At 32.8% G+C, this 21,534-nt stretch overlaps 1 protein-coding gene and 1 long non-coding RNA gene across 2 annotated transcripts in view; one reads left to right on the top strand and one right to left on the bottom strand.

Moving 5' to 3' along the window:
* ken (zinc finger and BTB domain-containing ken and barbie protein) overlaps positions 1–17,771 on the bottom strand; it is a 35,099-nt gene extending 17,328 nt beyond the window's left edge. The window contains exon 1 of the mRNA XM_073090433.1: positions 17,445–17,771. Coding sequence (XP_072946534.1) covers positions 17,445–17,512 — 68 coding nt within the window. The 5' untranslated portion in view covers positions 17,513–17,771. The remainder of the gene's footprint in view (positions 1–17,444) is intronic.
* LOC140755209 (uncharacterized) lies at positions 10,899–11,783 on the top strand. The gene is made up of 2 exons (XR_012103754.1): positions 10,899–11,438; positions 11,522–11,783. It is a non-coding gene; the product is annotated as an uncharacterized LOC140755209 (long non-coding RNA).
* Positions 17,772–21,534: the final 3,763 nt, after the last annotated feature.

Raw genomic sequence — 21,534 nt, 5'->3', positions numbered from 1 at the left:
AAACAACGAATAAAGTACACAATTTGTAATATACACACATTATTATAACTATACTTACACGCATTGTGTCCTACTTGAATTATTGTACCGCATTGTATGATAAAAATTTATACATAAAAAATGTACAAGCACTGAAGCAGAAGCACAAAATTTACGCTATACGTATCATCTTTACATTTTCTCCGAGAGCCTTACATGGACGTAAAGAAAATGGCAGTGACTTACATAGAATAGAGCAATCTGACCATAAGTCGAACATTGAATTAGGAGGCTGAATCACACAGCGGTATAAATACATAGAAATAATGCCGTAAACAGCAGAAAGAACACCTGTCTGATGTCTCCAACGAATTCAGCGTTATTGGCCTTCTCGCAAGCTTCGATAAAGAAAAGCAGATTTAAAGATAAGGTCAACAGAATTTATTGCAGTCTAGTCTTAAGTTTAACAAATTCAGTTGCTATATCTGATTTGAATCTATATGATTTATCGAAAGCCGCAAAAAGGGGCCAAGGCGTCAACTGTAACTTATTCCGCTCCAAAGGACGTGTACACGCCGTGCCTATTCGGTTTAATATTCGTGAAACCATCTCCACATTTCACATTTCATCACCAACGCGCTCGCTTCCATATACGTCGCGTTGATCTTCTCTCGCTGTTGTCGAAATGATGAAATTTAGTCGGATGCCATTTCGTGGGCTTGCGTAACCGTTCACGCTAAATTTTGCTGACAGAGAAAGTATACGAAAGGCTTTACGTAACGCGACCACGTAACTTGTAGCGACTCGGTTTTGATTTCCTTGCTTTTACGTCCATTACTGTTACGTGATATTTTCGGGCTATTTTTGACTCGTTGAGACATCTTTCTCACTCTTTTGCAACTCGTCCGATATAGGCACTTTATGATTTTTGTCGGGTGATGAATTTTATTGCACACTTCGCGACTACAATTGCTTTAATTGCTTACAATGATTTCAACTTTACGAGAACACGTCGCCATTACGCCGGCAGAATACGTAAATAACCATCTCATCTACGACAGGCAAATAATATAAGTGGTTAAAGAACTAGAATTTGATGGAAAACTCTATGTTATGGTACAACGTTCAACATAAATGTGTAAATGAGGACGAGGAAAATACTTTTTTGCACCGCTACGTGACTTGTGAGAATTGGAAGGCAAACGTCAATTTTACATTGGAAAATTTTAGTTTGAGTTAGGTTTATTTTTGTTTTCTTCTATGGATGACACATTGAAGATAAAAAAATAACCTGCTGAATCGTAATCATGACAATTGAATACTTTGTGAGTTACTTGCTTGGACTGTTAAAGCGTTAGTGTAATAATAATAGGACGCAAAAATTGTTATCTAAGTAGAGATTAAGCAAAGTAAAGCAGTCGGGTTGCAGGCGGTCACAATACAATCTCTGTCCCAATTTCGGAGTTATCAGCGAAGTCAAATATTCAAATCAAACGTGTGTACGGGTGCTGTAGATAATATGTTAAACTGATTTATGTACTGCCTTCTTATGAGAAGGTACCATAGTAGTCGCAGTTAATGCTTTAAAATAGGCCAACATTATCATTGTCTTCAATATCATATTCAATCTTTCTTTCGTTGTATGAAGGTTGGTACTCTATTTTGTAAGAAGCGACATATTTAAAAATATCTTATTTGAATTTTAAACCTGCTCACAGATTCTAAGATTTACTTTACTAAGGCTTCTTAAAGTAATAGTTCAAACTCGGCTCAAGGCTTTGTATTCAATGTGGAGATTTAAATGTACATATCACATATAAATATTTATATAGATACATTACATTTGTATTTTCTGCCAGCATCTTAAATTGGCCATTTTAAAAAATAATACCAGAAATGGATTAATGACTATTCGCTGATATATATATATATACAGGACACCTCGCAACATTTACTTTATACAAAAACTTCACGATGAAACATCCAAGAAAGACTCTAAATATTTCTTACCACAATTCTAAACAATTCACATTTTTTTATTTCAATGATAAAGCTTGCCAAGATTTCCAGTATAATTTATGCAGCAAGTTAATTTCAATCTAGTCTTAGTTTGGAGCTAGCGCCTTGCGAAGTGATTTATTGTTGTCCAGTTAGTAATGTCACTTAGCAAATTTCAACAGTATCTGAAATCAGCGAACTATCTACTCCCATAGATCGACACGCGGTCGGTATGCGGAATTTAATAAACCTTATCTTAGCGGAACGTACTTGTTCAATAAGGTACCGTAAAATTTTGGCTAGAAGTTTTTGCGTCTTCAACGAAAAGCAAACTTTTACAAGGAAAATATATAATTCTATAAAAATCAAAAAATATGGGTGTGAGAATGAGGAATTTGAGACCGGAAAATGTGTGAATAAAATAATGTTAAAAGTATAATGTAATAGAAATAATAAATATAATGAATTAAAGAATGGAAAAGCCAAGAAGCTGAATTTAGTAACAGCGATTGTTCTCATTTCCCTTAATTAAGTGTTACTCGAAGATTGCTTAAGCGAGAGAGATGTGCCGTAATTCTGAGATAGTTATCTTTTTCACAACGTTGGCAAACAGAGACAGATTTACTTTGAAATTGGTTTCATACACACAATTAGTTTCAAAATGTTTTTCTTTCGGACGACGTAATGAGTTTAGAAAAGTATAACGAAATACGCTTTCGTAACAGTTTATCATTTTTTAAAAGCGTAACGAGAAAAACTATTCTCATTTGAAAATAGTTGTGAGATCATTTATAGACGATTTCAAAGAAAACGTGCATCTATATTTATTCATAAAGGTTTCCTAGAAAACATAAGTTGCATTTAGATATGATTAAAAAATAACGTTGTAATAGTAGTTGGCACGTGCAACAAGGTACCAATTATGGTAGTAGATGAAAATGAATTAACATGTAGTAATACAAATAAAATTAATAGCGTCTATTGGCGCTACAAGCTGATACTTGGTAATGTAATAGCGCTGTAGATCACTGTGCTCAATGGCGATATTTCAAAGGCAAGGTGTTATTAACAAGACAGGAAGAGCATCTGATGTTTCACATAATTCATATATCAGTACGTTTAAATCCATATCAATCTATCTGTTATAAAATGTGTTGCATGAGCAACATCGAGATACTATTAACATAATCGACGCTTAAATACTATTTACCGAAGAATGCTGAACGGCATGTTTGCTTTAAAAACATTTAATTAAATAAAACATGGGCATTCTAATGAATCTATAAATTACTAACGACTTATGGTAATAGTAATATATAGTGTCTATTAACGTAACTACCGTAGCTCATAAAGGTAGTCGTGGAGAGGAAACTTCGCAAATTGTTCAAACATCTACCTATAGAAGTTATCCTATAGTTTTTATAACACTTTTTATGGAAGCCGAGATAAATAAACTGGTGCTCGCGGATGCAGCATATAAGGAAATCGAAAGAGAACAGTCGCTGCGAATTTCCAGAAAAAATATTACATGTAATGGTTAACATGATGTAATTTATTGGTGTTGAGGAGCATGTTGCTGGGGATGTGATTTTTCCAAATTATCGATTATATTTGGAAACATTGAGTTTATCGAGTCAAATTATGTTACAGTAATTTTAATTTTCTTACCGCCAAGTAATTTACGCCTTGATACTCAGGTAAGCAAGAATTTAGATGCTAATATTACTGGTATAAATCTAATAAGGAATATTAAACAGTCGGATCTCAGATTACATTCGGCCCTACGGGGAACCTTAGTTTAAGCTCATAAACTTAGCGTGGATTTTCCTAGAACTCTGGGCTTTGGAGGTCAGACAGTCCAGTCCGAGCAAAAAGTTATTTTCGTTTAAGTTCCACTGTAGGTATTTGGGTAACTTGCACACCCAGTTTCCTAGGTAAATGGTCTTAAATGATGAAAAGTTCGTACTAATAGCTCCGTCCGTTTGCTCGTGACCACCTTGCTCTACATTTTGTGTATCTTTTGCAGAAAACATTTTTTTAAACTTAAATCCGTTCCTTATAAGAATTAATCAAGGCAACGTAGTTCGCATTCTATTGAAAGCGAACATACAGTTCCTTTTGAACGTAAAAGACAGATACAAACAGTAAGTGATCACGGCAAAGTGAGTCAGGAGTCCACTAGTATTTACTGCGTCACACCGGAGTGTAAAAGTATTCTGGTCACGTGGAGCTACCAGAACCCAAGCGGTCGACATATATAAAACAAATCGTAACCACAAATACAAGTTGTAGAAATCAAGAGCTAAAATGTTAAAACCGCTAATATGCCAAGAATTTACTTATCAGAAATCTATCGATGTTAAATGACATATTTATGCAGTTCTAAATTAGGCAACGATGTTTTCCGCGAAAAGGATTTAAAAAAGAAACTTAAGTATCAAAAAATATTCTTCACCCATGAATACTTTTTTAAAGTTTGATTTTTGAATAAAATTTACATACATAACAAGTGTCTAACTTTAGAGTATTGTATGTATGTATTTACGGTAACGATTATTTTACTCTGACCGTCCTAGAATAACAAGGATTGTTTGCGGTTATAACTAAGCTAATTAATAAGGTATATTTTATGAGGAAATAAATAGGACCCGAATAATACAAGCTTGTAACAATAAGGATAAACAATACCTACTACGCAGTGCTGCTAAATTCGTCGATGACCCTATGCGATTCTTTCTCTAAATCGGTACCTACTATTGAATCATGTTTTTGTAAAGTAAAGCATGAATCACCAGAATATAATTAAATTACGAAATATTGTTTAAATAAGTATTGCTTAAGCCGCGTCTGAAACTTATCACTACTTTTCGGAAGTAATTGTTTTGGTAATGTGAATAAATTTGATGACAAATACAGAAAAATGAAAGAGTATAGGAGATGTATGCAAGGTATGACTTTCAAAACAGAAAAGACTACAGTTGTTATAATAGTATTTTACGCATGAAATCATCGTGTAGGAATGTACTTTCGTTGGCTGACTAGAAATTCTTGGCCTACATTAGGGCTTGTGATAAAGATACACGGTTTGTACACGAGGCGTTATGCAATAATGGAGAAATTAGACAATCTAGTGTTTCAGAACTAATGAATGAAGGATCGGCGATAAGCGGTGTGCACACAAGAGGTGTCTTGCGTAACTTTCATTACGATAGAGCGACCGCGGCTTATCAAATTTTTCAGTCATAATAGTAACTGACCTACCCGTACACTGACATTTCGCTAAAAATATACCGTGGAATCAAACGTGCGCTTTCGTTCACGATTCAGTTTTAGTACTAGGGCTGTGCGTGTGTGCGTACGTGCGCGTGCGTCGAATACGGAGTAGCTGCCTGCGGGAAACTGATCGCTGTGTGCGGCGCACACACGCGCGCGCGCCCTACTCCGGATGCGAGCGCAGATTTGTAAGCCTGTGAATGTGCTAGACCAAATTGATAGGACTGTGCGTTATCTACACCACTCCACTGCAACTGTGTGCGCGGCTCACGTGTGTGCTATTGTTTAGGAGCCTTGAAGTCTTTAAGTTATTTTACAACTTGTTAGAGATCGAATTGCCTATAAAATTGTGAACAATCACAATTTATGCGTAGATGGGAAATTTTATGATCACTGACAGTAATTAATTTGTTGGCGTTGTCAAGGTTTTAAGTTGACATAGAGTTATTTATAATATACCTGCAAGAACATACATTTGAAATATTTAGGTAAGCGTGTCAATTGAAAATAACAATATAAGAATGAACAGTGATCCATAGAGTCAGTTGAAAATTTAATAATATATCTGAAGTAATTTGAATATGGCTGTGACCAGAAAATTACTAAATGACTGATTGATTGATTTGATAGGAGCAGTACTATATGAAGGGCCGATGAAAGTATTTGTATGAGCAGTAAATATCTGACACAAGGGTAACCTCGTTATAAAATCTATAGACAAAAACGTGACCTTTGAATCTGGTGAGCACATTAAAGTGGCATTATGAAAACATAAATCTGACACCTTTTCGATTTTATTGACTCGTCGGCCTTAGGAAAGTCTGTATCAATTTTGGTACGAAAGCGGAAGACGTTAGATCACACGGATCAGGTATCGAGGTATTGAGATCGAAGGTGAACCGGTAGGATTTGGATTCGTTGAGGATGCGTGAACCCTAACGTATTAGGGTAAATGCGTGTGCGTTTGAAAACCGTACTGAGTACGCCGCGAGCGTATGTAAGCGTGCGCATACTAGCCGATAACAATAAACTATTTCCGAAGTGACCTAGTTCAAACGTCCTTCGGTAATTTGTGCCGCCAGGAACAAGAAAGGGCTGGGAGTAAATTTGACAGCGGCGATATTAAATTTTTATTGTCCGAGCACAATATCGCTTTGCACCGATGGGCTAACTGCCGGGTATTGTTCGGCTTGTAAAGTTTTTTATGAAACTTGTAAAATAGCGAGGCCTTTATGACCTTGGTCGGTTCAGGATGCTGCAGAACTCAGGTAGGGTAAGCCTCAATAAAACGTAAAAATCTCTTGTCGGTTCATAATATTAGAACTTATTAGGATAAAGAGCGGTGTTTGGAAGCAATCGAAAACCAGTACAAATTAACCTTGTTTCGGATTAACGTGAGGAATTTATTATTATTACTGAATAAAGATTTATGTTCGAGTTTATTATATGAACATCGTATCAGCTCGATTTCGACATTCTAGTTAATATATCATTCTTAACTCGTGATATCATTGAAGACTAGTCGAAATTTAAATTCGACGAAATCCTATTTGATAATTAATAATATTTGATAAATTTGTGTTTATGCTACTACCAGTTACGTGTTGTTGAAATGTATGAGTATATGAGTCTATTTTTTATAAATGATAGATTTGGACATCTAAAAAAAACTGGATTACTGTCATACATGGATGTGTCATCATGTTCAGACGTGGAAGATTTTTGCTTCTTAGACTATTTAGGTTAGGTTAGCGCATCTATTACACTAGTATCCTCTTAAAAGGAATCACATTTCCATTAGAGCACAACGACTCTAAAATATAATGTTTTAAGAGGATTTCTTTCTGCATTAATTTCTCTACAATAGGATTCTCTTTGCATATTATGGTTGTCAAGACGTATACGAAAACGAGCACACAGAAATCTATAGCCAAAGCGGAATTCATTATTTAGATTTTTACATAACCCGGGATTCAAACTCTGAACTCTCAGATTTCGAAGAGCGCAGCGCAGCCCCCACGCAGTCTGGCAAATAAAAAAATATTCATACCTACTTAAAATTTCGTATGTCATTAGAACCTCCGAGTATGCCTGGCTGATAGTTGCTGTCTAATTGAATTGAAACTTGTTAAGTGTGTTAATAGACGGTGACCATCACAATCAGCGGCGAACAGACGAGGGACATTAAAAGGTGATTTAGTAACGATCACTGCAGATGTCATGGCTCCGCTTAGCAAATAGACACTAGAAGTGACATTGGTGAAGAGAGTGGCCGAAATATTGAAGGTAAATTAGCACTGTATTCTAAATACGGTGCAAATTTAAAACCTCTAAGAATTTTGTCGACTTACTATTTACAAAATGCTATTCTTAAAAGTGATGACATAATCAAAGACCACATAGTTATTACTCATTCTAATCCTTATAATACCCATCGATCTAAGTACACTAATCATTTATGAAGCGAAATATAGTACATTAAATATAACGCACGTTAACATTAAATGAAGTGTTACAAATACAGATAGTTTCACAATAACACGATGTCCATAGACGGATACATTGGATCCTCTGATAACATTTTTAATTCAGTTCAATGTCAAACTGGCTAGTATGAGAATTTCTTCATCTGATATTAACGAGTAGGCATGTATAAGTTCCGCGTTTTCAATATCGGAGACTTGTTTTATTTTCGGTTGTTATTCATTCGTAAAGATAAATACTTTGAAATTATTTAACGCGGTTAAGTAAATTACATTAAACAATTTAATGTGTATTGGAAGTCATTTGAATCGGAACGAGTGGAAAATAAATATTCATGTGATCTATTTAATTTTTATAGTAAGCAAAATAGGGATGCGTCAGCGCAAAGTAAATAGTCATTCGTTTTATGATGTATACGTTTAAAGTCGGCAAGTTTGAAGCCGCGGTAAGCATTTATTTGAGATATTCGGGTGCAATAAAGTGCTGACAATGAGTCCAGTAGACTATAACAACAGGTAAACAAAAGAATTGAACTCTTTTCAATGCGGCGGACGGTCAAAATGATCTCAGTGGCGCAATTGTCATCAGCCAGTAAAAATGTAATTCGAGTTTATCAGCGGTTCTATTCGTCAACTAATTTCGTATTTCTGAGAATATGTTTACGCCGACTCTGCAAGGAGCAAATGCCGATTGCGACATGGCACTGAGCATTCGAGTCTTGCATTTAGAATTTTAGAAATGTTTGTGTTTCAACGCTGTAAACCTAGTTTCATTGAGCACTGTGTGCAAAGTGCTTGCTTCTTTAGCACTACTCGTTATGTATGTACATATGCATATGTTTTCCTTGCAAATTCAAATATGCTATTAGTTTATTTAAAATATTTTTCCTCATTTATACATTCTTGAATTAGTGTGAAGATTAACTTGTTGATTATATTCAAATACATTAAGGGCACTCCGGCGGAAATTCGGTCATTGTATTGAAAGTACGTAATATATTCAATGAAACACAATGCGTTTCTATTTTTAATGCCCTACATTAGCTGCATATACGAGAATTTTAGCTATTCCAAAATTGGAATCTTTTTGAACTTGGATTTTTCTTTATGCACTGCTGATAAAACATAACTTACTTCCTTCACTAATTAAACTAATAAGTCTACGTATAAATTAGAAAGCGCATTGCAACCATCGTAACTGACGATAAACTTGATATTGAATTGTATCCGTCATCTGACACCGCGTTACTCGTTAGACCGCTTTTAATATGTAATTATGCTAATTGAAACAGGTCTGCAATTTCTCTTTCTTCATTGACGACATTGTTTATTCATTAAAATACTTATACCACTAGATTGTCTTAGAAGGTCAGCTTTATAAGGACAGCTAGTTAGGAGAGGTTGACGAAATTCCTTCTACAGATAATTGCGCAGCACATCGTCTTAATTTTAACCATTTTCAAAATACAGTTATGCGAAATTATGAAATCTTACAGAATTTTATATTATTTTAAAAATGTATGTTATCATATATTTCAATAATTATATTACATTTAAAATTAGGTCGAATTAAGGAAAAAATAATGCCTTAATTTCGGTTAGTTCTGACGTCAACACTGACGTCAGAACTAACCGAAATTAAGGCATTTTGAAATAAAGCAATTAATTGATTAATTAATAAGTTAATTTAATCACCAGTTTTATTAAGTGACAAAGAGTATTTTACCTAAACGAGACGTTTTTTTTAAATATTTGTGACGTATGAAATTCAATATTTGATAGTTACGCCATAATAATTAAAGGAAACAGGCTGTTATGATATAAATATTTTTTAATTGCTTATGACATTACGTTTTAATTGCTATGCTAACAAAGCCGAGATAGTCATGTTTCATAGTATTACAATAGAATTTCTAGGAATCTAACAATCGATTTATAGGTTGAGACAGTTTTGAAATGGGATGCTAAGTCCTGATTGATGGATAGTACCTTTAGTAATAAATTAAGTACATAAAGATCTAAAGGAACTTAAATACATACCTCCTTTAGATTTTACTCAGTATTTGAATTTAATTTTTCACTCGCTTCTGTTAGTGATAGATTTGAAGAATTCAATATCATGTTATATATGAAAATAGTACAAAGTTGACATATTCTTTTTCGTGTAGGGAAAGTGGTAAAAGAGCACAGAATTATTGTGTCCTATTTTAAATAATTACGATAGCATATGGTACTGTGTTAAATCTATACAGAAAAGGATCCATGAAGTTGACGCAGTTTAATATAGAGTTGGAACGCCTGATCTAAATACAGTTGCACTGATACAAATAAGAACAGCAGATCTACAAGGCTTTGTAGTTAAGGCAAAATATGTTAAGGAAGGTAACCTATAGGTCCGTAAAAGAGTTCTCTATAAATCTTTCTTATTAGTTTCACTAGGAGACCCGTCGTGAGCAGTAGAGGGATAGTACTTTTTTATTTTATTGATTTTTGATTAGTAAGTGTTTATTGAAGATGGCAGATGCGATGATGTCACAGCATTCAACTAAAACATGTTCTTACGCTTTTATACATATCTCTACCGTAAGATTAGTCGCCGCACTATGAGGTCTAAACAGCCTCAACAGCTTAAAGATGAAATGATTCTGATATGAATAGCTTAAGGTTGGAACCTCATCTTTAGGTTAGTTTATTGTAAACGTTATGTACCTACTGGAACAGTGCTAAATACCCTTATTTAATACAATAGTTTTGCGGTTAAATACACGAATGTGTCACATATAGATTAAATGCGTAAACAGTCCCTTAATAAGACCAATTAATTTATTTGATTCGAATAGAGACTATGTGGATCTTGGACACGTGTAGTCGATAAAGTTCTAGTTCAGTCGGTCACAGTGTAAATGGACGTTGTGCATTTATGTTGACATACTGCACTACGGCAATCGAACAATAGTCCCGTTTGTCTTACTAGATCAAAAATACGGCCTAATTAATGTATCAAAGAAATAAAATACAGAACGTATAAAGAAGATAAAGTGACTAAAAATACAGCATATTATTCTACATTTATTGTTAAAATTCAGCAATAATGCATTATTATTTTATGTTTTATTGTATTGTTAATTAAATTAGTTTCACACACAATTAACCAGATAATATATAACATAGGTCAACAATTTTTAAATTTTTTTTTGTGCATGAGTTTTACTTAATATATTCTGATTATATAAGCAAATATATATAAAAAAATGAAATTACAAATCGATAATATTTGCTTTTATAGAAATTAGAGCAATTTAACATTTTTTTATTTTCGAGTCCAATAAAGTCGGTCTTGGCACACTAACGTTGTCAAAAGAGTGGCAAGGGGGCGGAGTGTAGTGTTTCTTGCATCGCTCCTTGTGTACGAAAGTAAGTGATTGCTTATTTCAGTGGAATAACGTAATTCATTTTTTTTTTTCGTTGTATCAGTCTGTACAAAATGACTTCGAGATGTTGTAAACGAGACGCCGACATATTTTATTATATTTGCGGCGAATTTATGACAAAATGAGAGAAAAAGGACGATTTATGTACAAATTTAAAGATTTCCGAGGCATACCAACTTACTTCCATCTGTATACTGTATACCTGTTAAAAATCAAGATAAAAAATGGGCCTCACATATTGTGTCAGGTAACACTTGCAGAAATATTCTGGACGGTGAGTTTATATTCATTTTTTTAATTTAATAGCTATTTTATAATAACTTTAATTAGGTTATAATATGGTACGTTTTATTGTAGGTTGGTACCGAGGTGAAAAAAGAGCAATGAAGTTTGCAGTGCCAAGATTTTGGAGGATACTCAGTAATCATCGCATAGATTGTTATTTTTGTATTGTGAATCCACACAAAGATAATAAAATCAAAGAAAACATATTATCCGGATCTACCAACGACTGTTTAGTGTTGATTAATAAGTACTTGCATTCTATTTTAAAATTTCTGTTATAAGAATGTATCATTAATTGATGTTTGTGTATCTTTTAATAAATCAACTGTGTCCATTTTTCATGTGTTATTGAGCGTTTCCTATCTTTAAAATTATATAAAACAAATTGTGTGTGATATATTATCGATCTTTTTTATTCGTTTGAAGGACTTATTGCTGCCATTATGTGTAGAACATCGTTCAAATGTCCGCACGGCTTTTATGGTTATGGTCTGCAAAAGGCAGAGTTCTTATGGGCGACGGGAAATCGACTGTCTCAGATTCTAGTGCACACTCTCACGGACAGCGGCGATGTTTTCGGCAGATCTTCCGTTTCGTTGATATACGAATGTTAGTCAATCATTTAATGACCCAGTAGACTTTAATTTATCCACCAGATTGCGAATAGTCCTCTCGAAAGGACGATTATGGCGACCACGCGGTAGCGGACGATTGTAGCACGCGTTGCCCGAACAGAATAGCTTTTTGATACAATAATTTTATTATTTGTTCATGTTGTTGAATGCTATAAACGTCCATGGTAATTTGGCAAAACAAACTGAATAAATTAAAACTAATTTGACAGATGTTGCTTCAGTAAGATGACCGTTATCAACTTTCAAAGTTCGGAAGTCCTTGTTAGAAGACCCTATATTTTCATTGATTTGAATTTTCCAATTTGTACACATAAAAGTAAATTCAGAACTATTTTCTGTTCTTTTTCTTATTTCTAGGTATAAAAGGAATAAAAATAACGTATGTATAACCCATGCTCAAAAATTCTGTAGACCGGTGTAATATAATACAAACTAACAATGGAATTTCCATTATTAATCAATCTTTTCATACCTATTGGTTCGAAATTATATTTATTATATTAGCAGCACAACTCTATAATACTAATCACACCAGTGTTCTATACGCATTTTATTATGTATTTCTGTCTTCCAATTAGAAAAACAGCGGCATAATTATTATTGATCTTTATTTTGTAATATTTATTTATCTTATTAGAAAATTATGACATTTCATTGCGCACGCCTAGTCGCTTAAACGTTTTATTAGAACCTCTCTACTGCCTTTGTTATGAATTACTTTATTAGGGTAGCAATAATATTAAATGATTCTTGGGTACATCACTGTTTGTTAAATAAATTACCTATTCTGAATTAATTGTTTTAAAGTAGTTGCGCTCGGCTATTATTCTGCAATTGCTACAATTAATATTAAGATTTAAGAATGAATGAGTATTTTCTAATGGTTTGTTAAATAGACATTTCTTAAGCGGTAAGTAGGCACTCACTAGGTGGTAAGAATATTAATTTTAGGCGTTATTAAAAAATCAAACTTTCTTATCAGTAATGTAACAACTCGCGTTATCATAAATTATTTCGTAATCAGACATTACTGAAGGCTATTTGATATTATTTGGTTTATATTGGAATCCATTCCGTTTGATAAATTGACATAATTTCGTAATATCTTGAGAATCAAAAATCAAGGTTTCTTTTTTAATTTAAAATAACCATACGATTTGATTTGAGAGTAATATGTTTAAAAGTATATCAATAAATAAAATTTATGTTAAGAAAAAGGTCAACAGAATAATTATCATATATATGACGACGGATCAATATATAATTTTTTTATACGATTTCTGCATTAATTATTATTAATGAATATTATTTATCTCAATAATATAACAGTAAATTATTAATTAAGAATTAATATAAATTTGATAATGGGCATAATTTGAGAAATTTGTTTATCAAAATTAAGTTTTTTATTATGCAATAGGTACGTAGATAGACACTCGTTAAGGTTTAATAGAATGCGCGTGTAAAAAAAACCCTAATTAAACCACTAAGTGAAATAAGTTCATTGTATAAGATGAAATTTATTTTGGTAACATTTTAAGAATGGGAGAAATTTGTAAAAATTCATTAAAATTAATTAAACATTCAAAATACGGCAAGTAACGAAAAATGCTTAAATTATACTATGTTTATAAAAGATATAATTCATATGTATATGAAGAAGTTGAAAAAATGTAATAAATACATGTCACGTCTTACAAAAGTATATTTAAGACATTTAATTTATTGCTTCAATGAGATGAAGATTGACCGATGAAATTACTGGCCAATAATTTCTTATTGTCCTTAAACTTCAGGTGACGCTGCCAAAATACGTGCATTAGCTAAAAGAACCCTTACATTGTAATACGTGTCAAATTTAATTCAGTATATATGCATAATACTTAAAAATCTGATTTTGGGTCAGGCCAAAGGGATTCTACTAAGATTAATTTTGACCTAGTTAGATTAAATCACGATAGGTTTATTACGATGGTTGATATTAGAAAATTCAAAATCATTAATTTTATATATTCACCGACTGTTTTTAAAAGATGTATTTGTGGAGAGAATTTAATAAAATTGAATGAAAACGAACGCACATTCGTTAATATGGCCGTAAAAATACATGTCCTGAAAATTTTCGCAGAAATTTCTATAGTAATTCTAATTTCTCTGTACCAATAAATTCATAATTTACGATGACGAGACGCAGATGAAACGATGATATGACATTGGCCTATAATTTCTAGCCCTTAATCACCAGCCAACTGTGACAAATATTCACTACTCACCGTTCGGTCCGAAAGATCTACTCTGTGTATTGCACAATGAGTTGTACCTTCAACACAGCGGATAAGAAGCTCAGTAGGTAAAAGAACAATTTATTAACAGTATGTTCAATGTTAGATATGTTGCAACAAGATATGCGGTGAAGCAGGCAGAACGGACCAGGCAGAAACTATTGTCGTTATTAGAACTTAAATAGATATTAGGTACACAATTTATTCTGGATATAAATGTTGAAGCTAGAGCTTGCGTTAGTCTTGAAATAAGTTTGTCTATTCTAAGAGATGAGGTCTTGCGTATGCTACCATGTGATAGCAATTTGCCTTATTGGTTATATTGATAGTTTTATTACAAATTATATAAAAATATCAATAGATAAATTAAATAATTGTGCGATGTTATAGATATGTCATTAATATATATTTGATATATTTGATACCATTAATTTATGTACTGGATCTCATAATAAATGAAAATAGACTATATTCTTGTGACCTCAAAATCTTTTGGAATTGAAAGTTTTATATTTAATTACCATGTGCAAATTTAAGGCAAACGGTATAATAATAATAAATCCTATAATTTTACTAATACATTTCGCACGGCAACTACTTATCATCGCTATCAAAATATAGAAGTTATCGAAAAGGAGTGTTCTTTCACGAGTACAATGTAATCTTTGTAAGAAAGTTAGTAACAGATTTTACAATTTTTATCGCATATCTAAAGTGACAAAATAAAACATTTGTTGTGAAATATACTTCCGGGATCCGGGAGCAAAGGGCAAAAAATATCAAGATCATTATTGTTTTTTGTGACTCAAAGATGATTATAAAAGATGCGACGAGTATAATGATTTCGATAGTTTAAGATTCACAGTAATTTTCATCATAACAAATAAAATATTGACAATTTATCCGTATTACTTTAATTTACTTTAAGTACGTTTTAATAATGTTTAAACCAAAATTGAACTCCCCTTCTTACTCTTGTATGGAGCCACTAGTTATTTCAATCAGTATTTGTTAAATAAATAAACCTAACATTGTAAACATCAAAATTATTTTCAAAATATTTGAAATAATATTATATATTTCCATGCAGATAGATAAACGAATTAACTAATTTTCCTAAAAATACAGTAGAATTCTACAAAAATGAGTCTCTTAAGAGGAATATTAATCGTTCTTTACCAAATTGAGATAAATATCAAGATTTTATGAGGTCAAATGAATAATTTGGAAACTAGAAAAAATAAAAAATAATATGGAGCTGCCGCCTGATATTAGCGATAACTTCCTACAAGTTTGTGTATACAAAATGAGACTGACAAATATATAGGAACATATTATTACAGAATTAGATTTTATTATGCCAGTATCAATACACTCTATTACTATTAATAATTATTTATTAATCCAATTTTTACTATACTATCCTACTAAAAATAGAACTATGACGACATACGATGACTATAATAAAGAAATGGTTACATGTCGATCTTTGATAGGCAAAGCAGTGGATAGATTATTAATAACCTAGTACTAGAATAGCAGCAGCGATAAAAAGCGATATAAATCGGATTTCAAATTTATTTATTGTATTCGTTCTAATGATTATTATCATGTCTATCACAGTATCTAAAACAATTATTTTACCCTATTATACCGTATATTACATCTTATCTCTAGATATACAAGCATTAGAATATTTTTGTTTTCAAGGTAATGACATGTAATAATCTACAAAAATAAAAACTAAGTTTGTTGAAGTATACCTAATTTAGTATTAATTATAATTAATGAGTGAGATGTCAAGCTTTTTCGTTTAGCAACTGTTTGTATATTACGGAAGTCCAAAAATTTTTGATACTGTAATTTTAGGCGTATAAATTATTTTCATCAAGAAAAAAATCAATTAATTAGCGGGAAATTTATTTCACATAATAAATTTATTTTTCGGTATAAATTATACATCAAAAGGTCTTGAGGAACTATGTAGTTTAAATTAATTATAACAAAATTAATAATGAAAAAATATTTAACGCGAACTTATTTATAAAGCAATCGAAACAGAACTGATTTTTAAAACAAACTAAATTGTAATTATACTTGTGGAATAATGAAGGAAATAAAAGAGTTTAAATAAATAGGCCTGGAGTCGACAATATCAAAATTTTCTTTCAAAATTTTTCATCCCACTTCAAACCTACACAATCTTGGATTGATTGACGTTTGACATATATTTCTGATGGACTTATTACCAATAGGTAATAACTTAATGGATGACACTTTTCCTTTCAATGTCCTATTTCTACTATATGGTTAAATGTTTTTAAAGGACTCGAATTCGTATATTGGTCCCGTAACTCTACCCAAAATCAATTGAATTTATTGAATTATGCAAAGGCAAGTGTATTTTGCTTACGACTGTACTAAATGCGGTAGGTATTTAATATTCAATGCCTCTTTGGTTAAAGTAATTTAAAACAAGTTGAGTTTTTCTCGACTGAATCCATTTAGCGTTTCGGTATTAATTCTACTTGCTTACTATTTGTATTTTAATATTTTGTTATGTATATTACCCAGTTATGTATCAAAAGTGAATAATTAATATGTGCGTAGTAAATTTAGTACATAAATTAATTTTATTTGCATCTTGTAAATATAATTAAATAATTGGCATAATGATTATTAATATTAATATACCTAATGGCCTATGTATTTATATCGCGAATATATAAATGAATCGAAATGTAGGTCAATCGTACAAATTCATTATGTTGATATCATTTATTATTATCAGTAGTAATTCAGTCGTTCTCTAGTTTATTTTGCGTATCGAATGCGCGCGAAACTGTGCGTGGAAAAGCGGCGCGGGCGCATTTCATACGCTGAGCTCAGTCGATTTCGCAAACCACCATCTAATGTGAACCTATTAACCTCTCCACCGAGCGGCTCAGAGTCGAAGGCGAGAGGCGGATGAAGCGACGAATAGTGCGTTCATTAGACACAAGGTTGTGCCGACCGTCCGGCCGACACTACACCCACCGCGACAAACAAAAATCAAAAGTAAACAAAACTATACCTCACCTTGCCAACTGTAGTGCACTTCTACTCGCAATCTCATTGTATAAATTCAAAAGGAGGTTGTCGAACATATTAGCACTGCATCACACCCATTTCTCTCACAAAATTTACGATACGAAAACAATAACAATCCGAAGCACCAGCGATCACAGGATTATCACAACGTCCGATCCTAGGCACGTCCGTGCGCGAGCGACGTCAAATCAAACTGGCCCGGTCAAAATGACGAAAGTGAAAACATCGCACGCACAGAAAAAAAGGTTGGCGGCGCGGTACAGTCCTTGCAGGCCACCTCTCGCGCCGGCTCCAGTGACACAGTAACTGCGCGGCGCGCGCATCGCCCGACGCCTATATAACCAAACGTTCGGAGGCTCGAACCTCAAACGCCGACGGACGGCACAAAAAGAAGATGGGCTCGCAACGGTAGCTAGGAAAGAATGAGCACAAAGAATAGCGACACGTGGGCGCGTGTGCGTGCACGTGCAAGTGTCGGTGTGCGCAGAGATAGGCGGCCGCAGGAAACTCCGTTCTCTTCCACTAGGAAAGACCTTGGAGTTGCAATGTGTACCGCCGTCGCCTACGCCGCTGTTACCTACTTGACGGTACTTATTAAACGATGATTCCATTTATATTCCCACTAGTTGTAGTTGGTATTCGCGGCGCATAAGAAAATTCGCTGGATATTGTAGCGAAATGGCAGCACTTAAAATCTGATGGGCTTTGATCTTCTTTATTGATAGAACATAAATTTTCGGAACGGAAAAAAATACCAATCGCCTACTAATCGAAATTTTATTGTCTAAAAGGAACGTTACAAACAAATAAATATTTGTCTAAACGAATAATTTTAAAACTTGCGTTCATATAATAGCCGTAGACGATTCAGATATCTATATAAAGAAGTATATCAATGAATGATCTTGCATTGCATGTTTTGTGTCAGGAAATTCATTTCCATTGATTTACTCAATGTCGATCAAATCTTAGCAATTTTATTGAAATCAACATTAAAATAGTTAGCGATCGTTGCAATACACAGTAGACACATGTGAGCGAATAATTTGAAGAAGAAATTTATTTTTGGCTTATAGTAAAAATAGTTTTAACAGTGATAATAATACAGACTGATACCATTGATAAAAATGGAAGGTATCAAAATTTTACCAATACATCTTCAACTGGCGAGATAAATAAACAAGCTTACAAGTACGCAACAAATATTGGTATAGTTGAGTAGCTAATGAATAAAACAGATATCAGTATTGTTTTTCCAGCGGTGACTGGTCAAGCTATAAGTGCTGTCGATGGCAGTGATGATGCAATGAAAGTTGATAATGATGGTACGACTTTGACACGTTCAGGGCGTGGGAGGTCGAATTGCGCAAAGAAAAGTTCCGATAACGGTTATTGGGACATTCCATACTTATATTTGCTTCCGCTCATTTCCAAATTGTAAACAATGTGATTCATTCACGTTTACTAATAGATTAAATGAATGGAAATGTTTCGTATTTAAATACAATTTACGCTCGGTATTAAATATCAATCTATCCAATGTTTTGTCTAACAAAGATCGAAGATGGGCGAATGAAGTATTTATACTCGTATACTCAACATTAAATATACTCGTATGATTTATCTCGATTTTCAATCTTAAATTGACTTCGGTACTAATGTTTTGTTTAGATGGAATTACAAATGACCATGGATCACAATCATCACTTAACCTTAAATGAGGAGCACGTACGTTTACGAATTCACTAAATACATAAAAAACATCAATTAGTAAATATTTAAAGGAAAAAGTGCAGGATTGGTTTTCAGTAGCGTTGTGCCCAATATCACATTTCATTTCACAAGTTTACTTATTAGTGATGATTTAGGTTTTAGTAATATTATTTTACAGACGAATATCAATTTGATGACTAATATTCTCAAAATAAGTACATAACCTAATAAAAATTGTCTCTTACAAAGAACTTACTCTCCCGGAATTATTTGGCTTGTTGTAAACATTAACAAAACGGATATGCCTGTTAACGCGAAATTGTAATTAAGATGAATCATTTTCTTCTAATGGACCAGTACCTAGAAACGGTTAGAATATGACAATGTAAATAACTATTCCAGTCAACGAAGAGAACTACATATTAAATACACAACATACTAAAGAAATGTTTACAGACAATTCGTTTTTCACTCTTGACGCTATTTTGTAGCTTTAATTTGACACATAAATCGGACGGGATGGAATGGATAACATGAATAATCATATTGCGCTGGCCCTAATTAATTTTGGACCATGGGAGGAAAATTATTATAAATGTATACCTAAGTAATTTATTTTGGATCACTATGAGGACGAAATTTAAAATAATTAACAAAATTACTTCTTTTTTCGGAAAATATTTTTGTTGGGTTTTTCTAACTATTCCTAATTATAAATAATAAAATAAAAATCCTAATTAGGTTCGGTTTAATATACGAAATTACACTCAATTGGATGTTTTCGGACAGAGAGAACATGTAATTTTATTACCAATTTTAATTAACTTTAATTTAACAAAAAGCGAAGTTATTTAATAAAATCACCATATTTTTATCATACTTCCTAAAAGAATTGTATACAATGGGTAATTGGGAAGAAGTAGCTTTCTTTATATGCCAACTTTTTCCCATATTGTCCAAGCCTAAGATGTTTTGTAATCTACGTATAAATAGCGTAAGCCTCTAAACTGGTTATTTAATCCACACAATTAAGAAATTGCAAACAAGTACTACTATACTATACATATATAAACGCATTTTTGAAGAAATACAACAATTACATTAAGCCTAAATTTTTTATGTTCGTTATTTATTTTTCATTAGAAGATCGATATTTCTCAAATTTATTATGTGTTAAAAAATATAAAGTGTCGTATAAAATTTTATAAATTATGGTAAGTACTATTTTTTAACGTGTTTGCCTTTTACCTACAAACCAGCCTCTATAATGTATCATAATCAAGTTTTCAATTCATAAAAATATCTAATTTGTAAAGCAGCAAGCTTCATACAAAGTCCACGTCGACTCATTTGCATGACGATATTATGCATAACCTGTTAATAAGAAATGCCTTGTAAACATTGCCGGAGTCGCGGGGGCAAACTAGTCGTTATAAAACGTATACGACCCGAACAACTCGTTCCGTTTTGATAACGTAACACCATTTCACTTTCATTTCCTCACTCATTGTCTACTGCGATTGGATAACTGCAAATATCTTTAGGCTCACTTACATAAATGTGCCAAGATCTGCCTCTGAGAATCGCTTTAATTGCGACTTGTTTTCCCATTCTTAATTTTATGTGAAGTTTGTTATTGAAACTTTTGGGACCAAGTGAGAGGCTCCCACGTTGATGATTCGTATTGTTCTTACAAAACGGTTTGCATACACGTAGAAGGCAGGTTTGTAGGAGGTAAGTGCTAACTGATTAATCATTTAGTGACTTTTGGAGCGGCATTACACATGCACTAATCTTTCTGAGAACTAAGTTAGTAATTTGTGTTTACGTTAAAAATTTCCAAAATTTTCAGTATCATCGCAGTGAACAAGTTTATAGAGATAAAGACGATTTACTTTTCATTTTTAAATAACATATTTCAATCGTTTGACAAAATATATCACTTAAAGTACTTAAAGTACCAAAGTCCTGCCTGAACCTGAACAATAGTTTCGATTGTTGTTTTATTTGCTCAATACGTTTTATACGTCTAAACAAATTCAAAAGTCCATGCAAATGGAGTCATGGGCGCTGTCAATAATAAATATGATAATATTTTCTTTGAGTAATTTGGTCCGGATCATGATGCAGTATGACTATAAAGAGGTCTATGAGTAATTAATAGCGAGCTGTCATAGCTCAACGCTCTATTTATTGCATTAGCGGGCCTTTCATTCGGCGCTGGACAATAGTTTATTGAGTTTTGTTACAAGTTTGAACTGTACTCGTACTTTTCGTAAATTGAAACACACAAGGAAACTCTTTCATCACGGGCAAAAGGTTGAACTTGCGTTCATTTGGCTGTTCTAAATTAGAATAGAAGCGA

Source organism: Epargyreus clarus, unplaced genomic scaffold (genome assembly GCF_041222505.1).
Source record: "Epargyreus clarus isolate Ecla_fem2 unplaced genomic scaffold, WU_Ecla_fem_2.2 ptg000003l, whole genome shotgun sequence".
NCBI lineage: Eukaryota > Metazoa > Arthropoda > Insecta > Lepidoptera > Hesperiidae > Epargyreus > Epargyreus clarus.
This window is presented reverse-complemented; position numbering and strand designations above follow the sequence as displayed.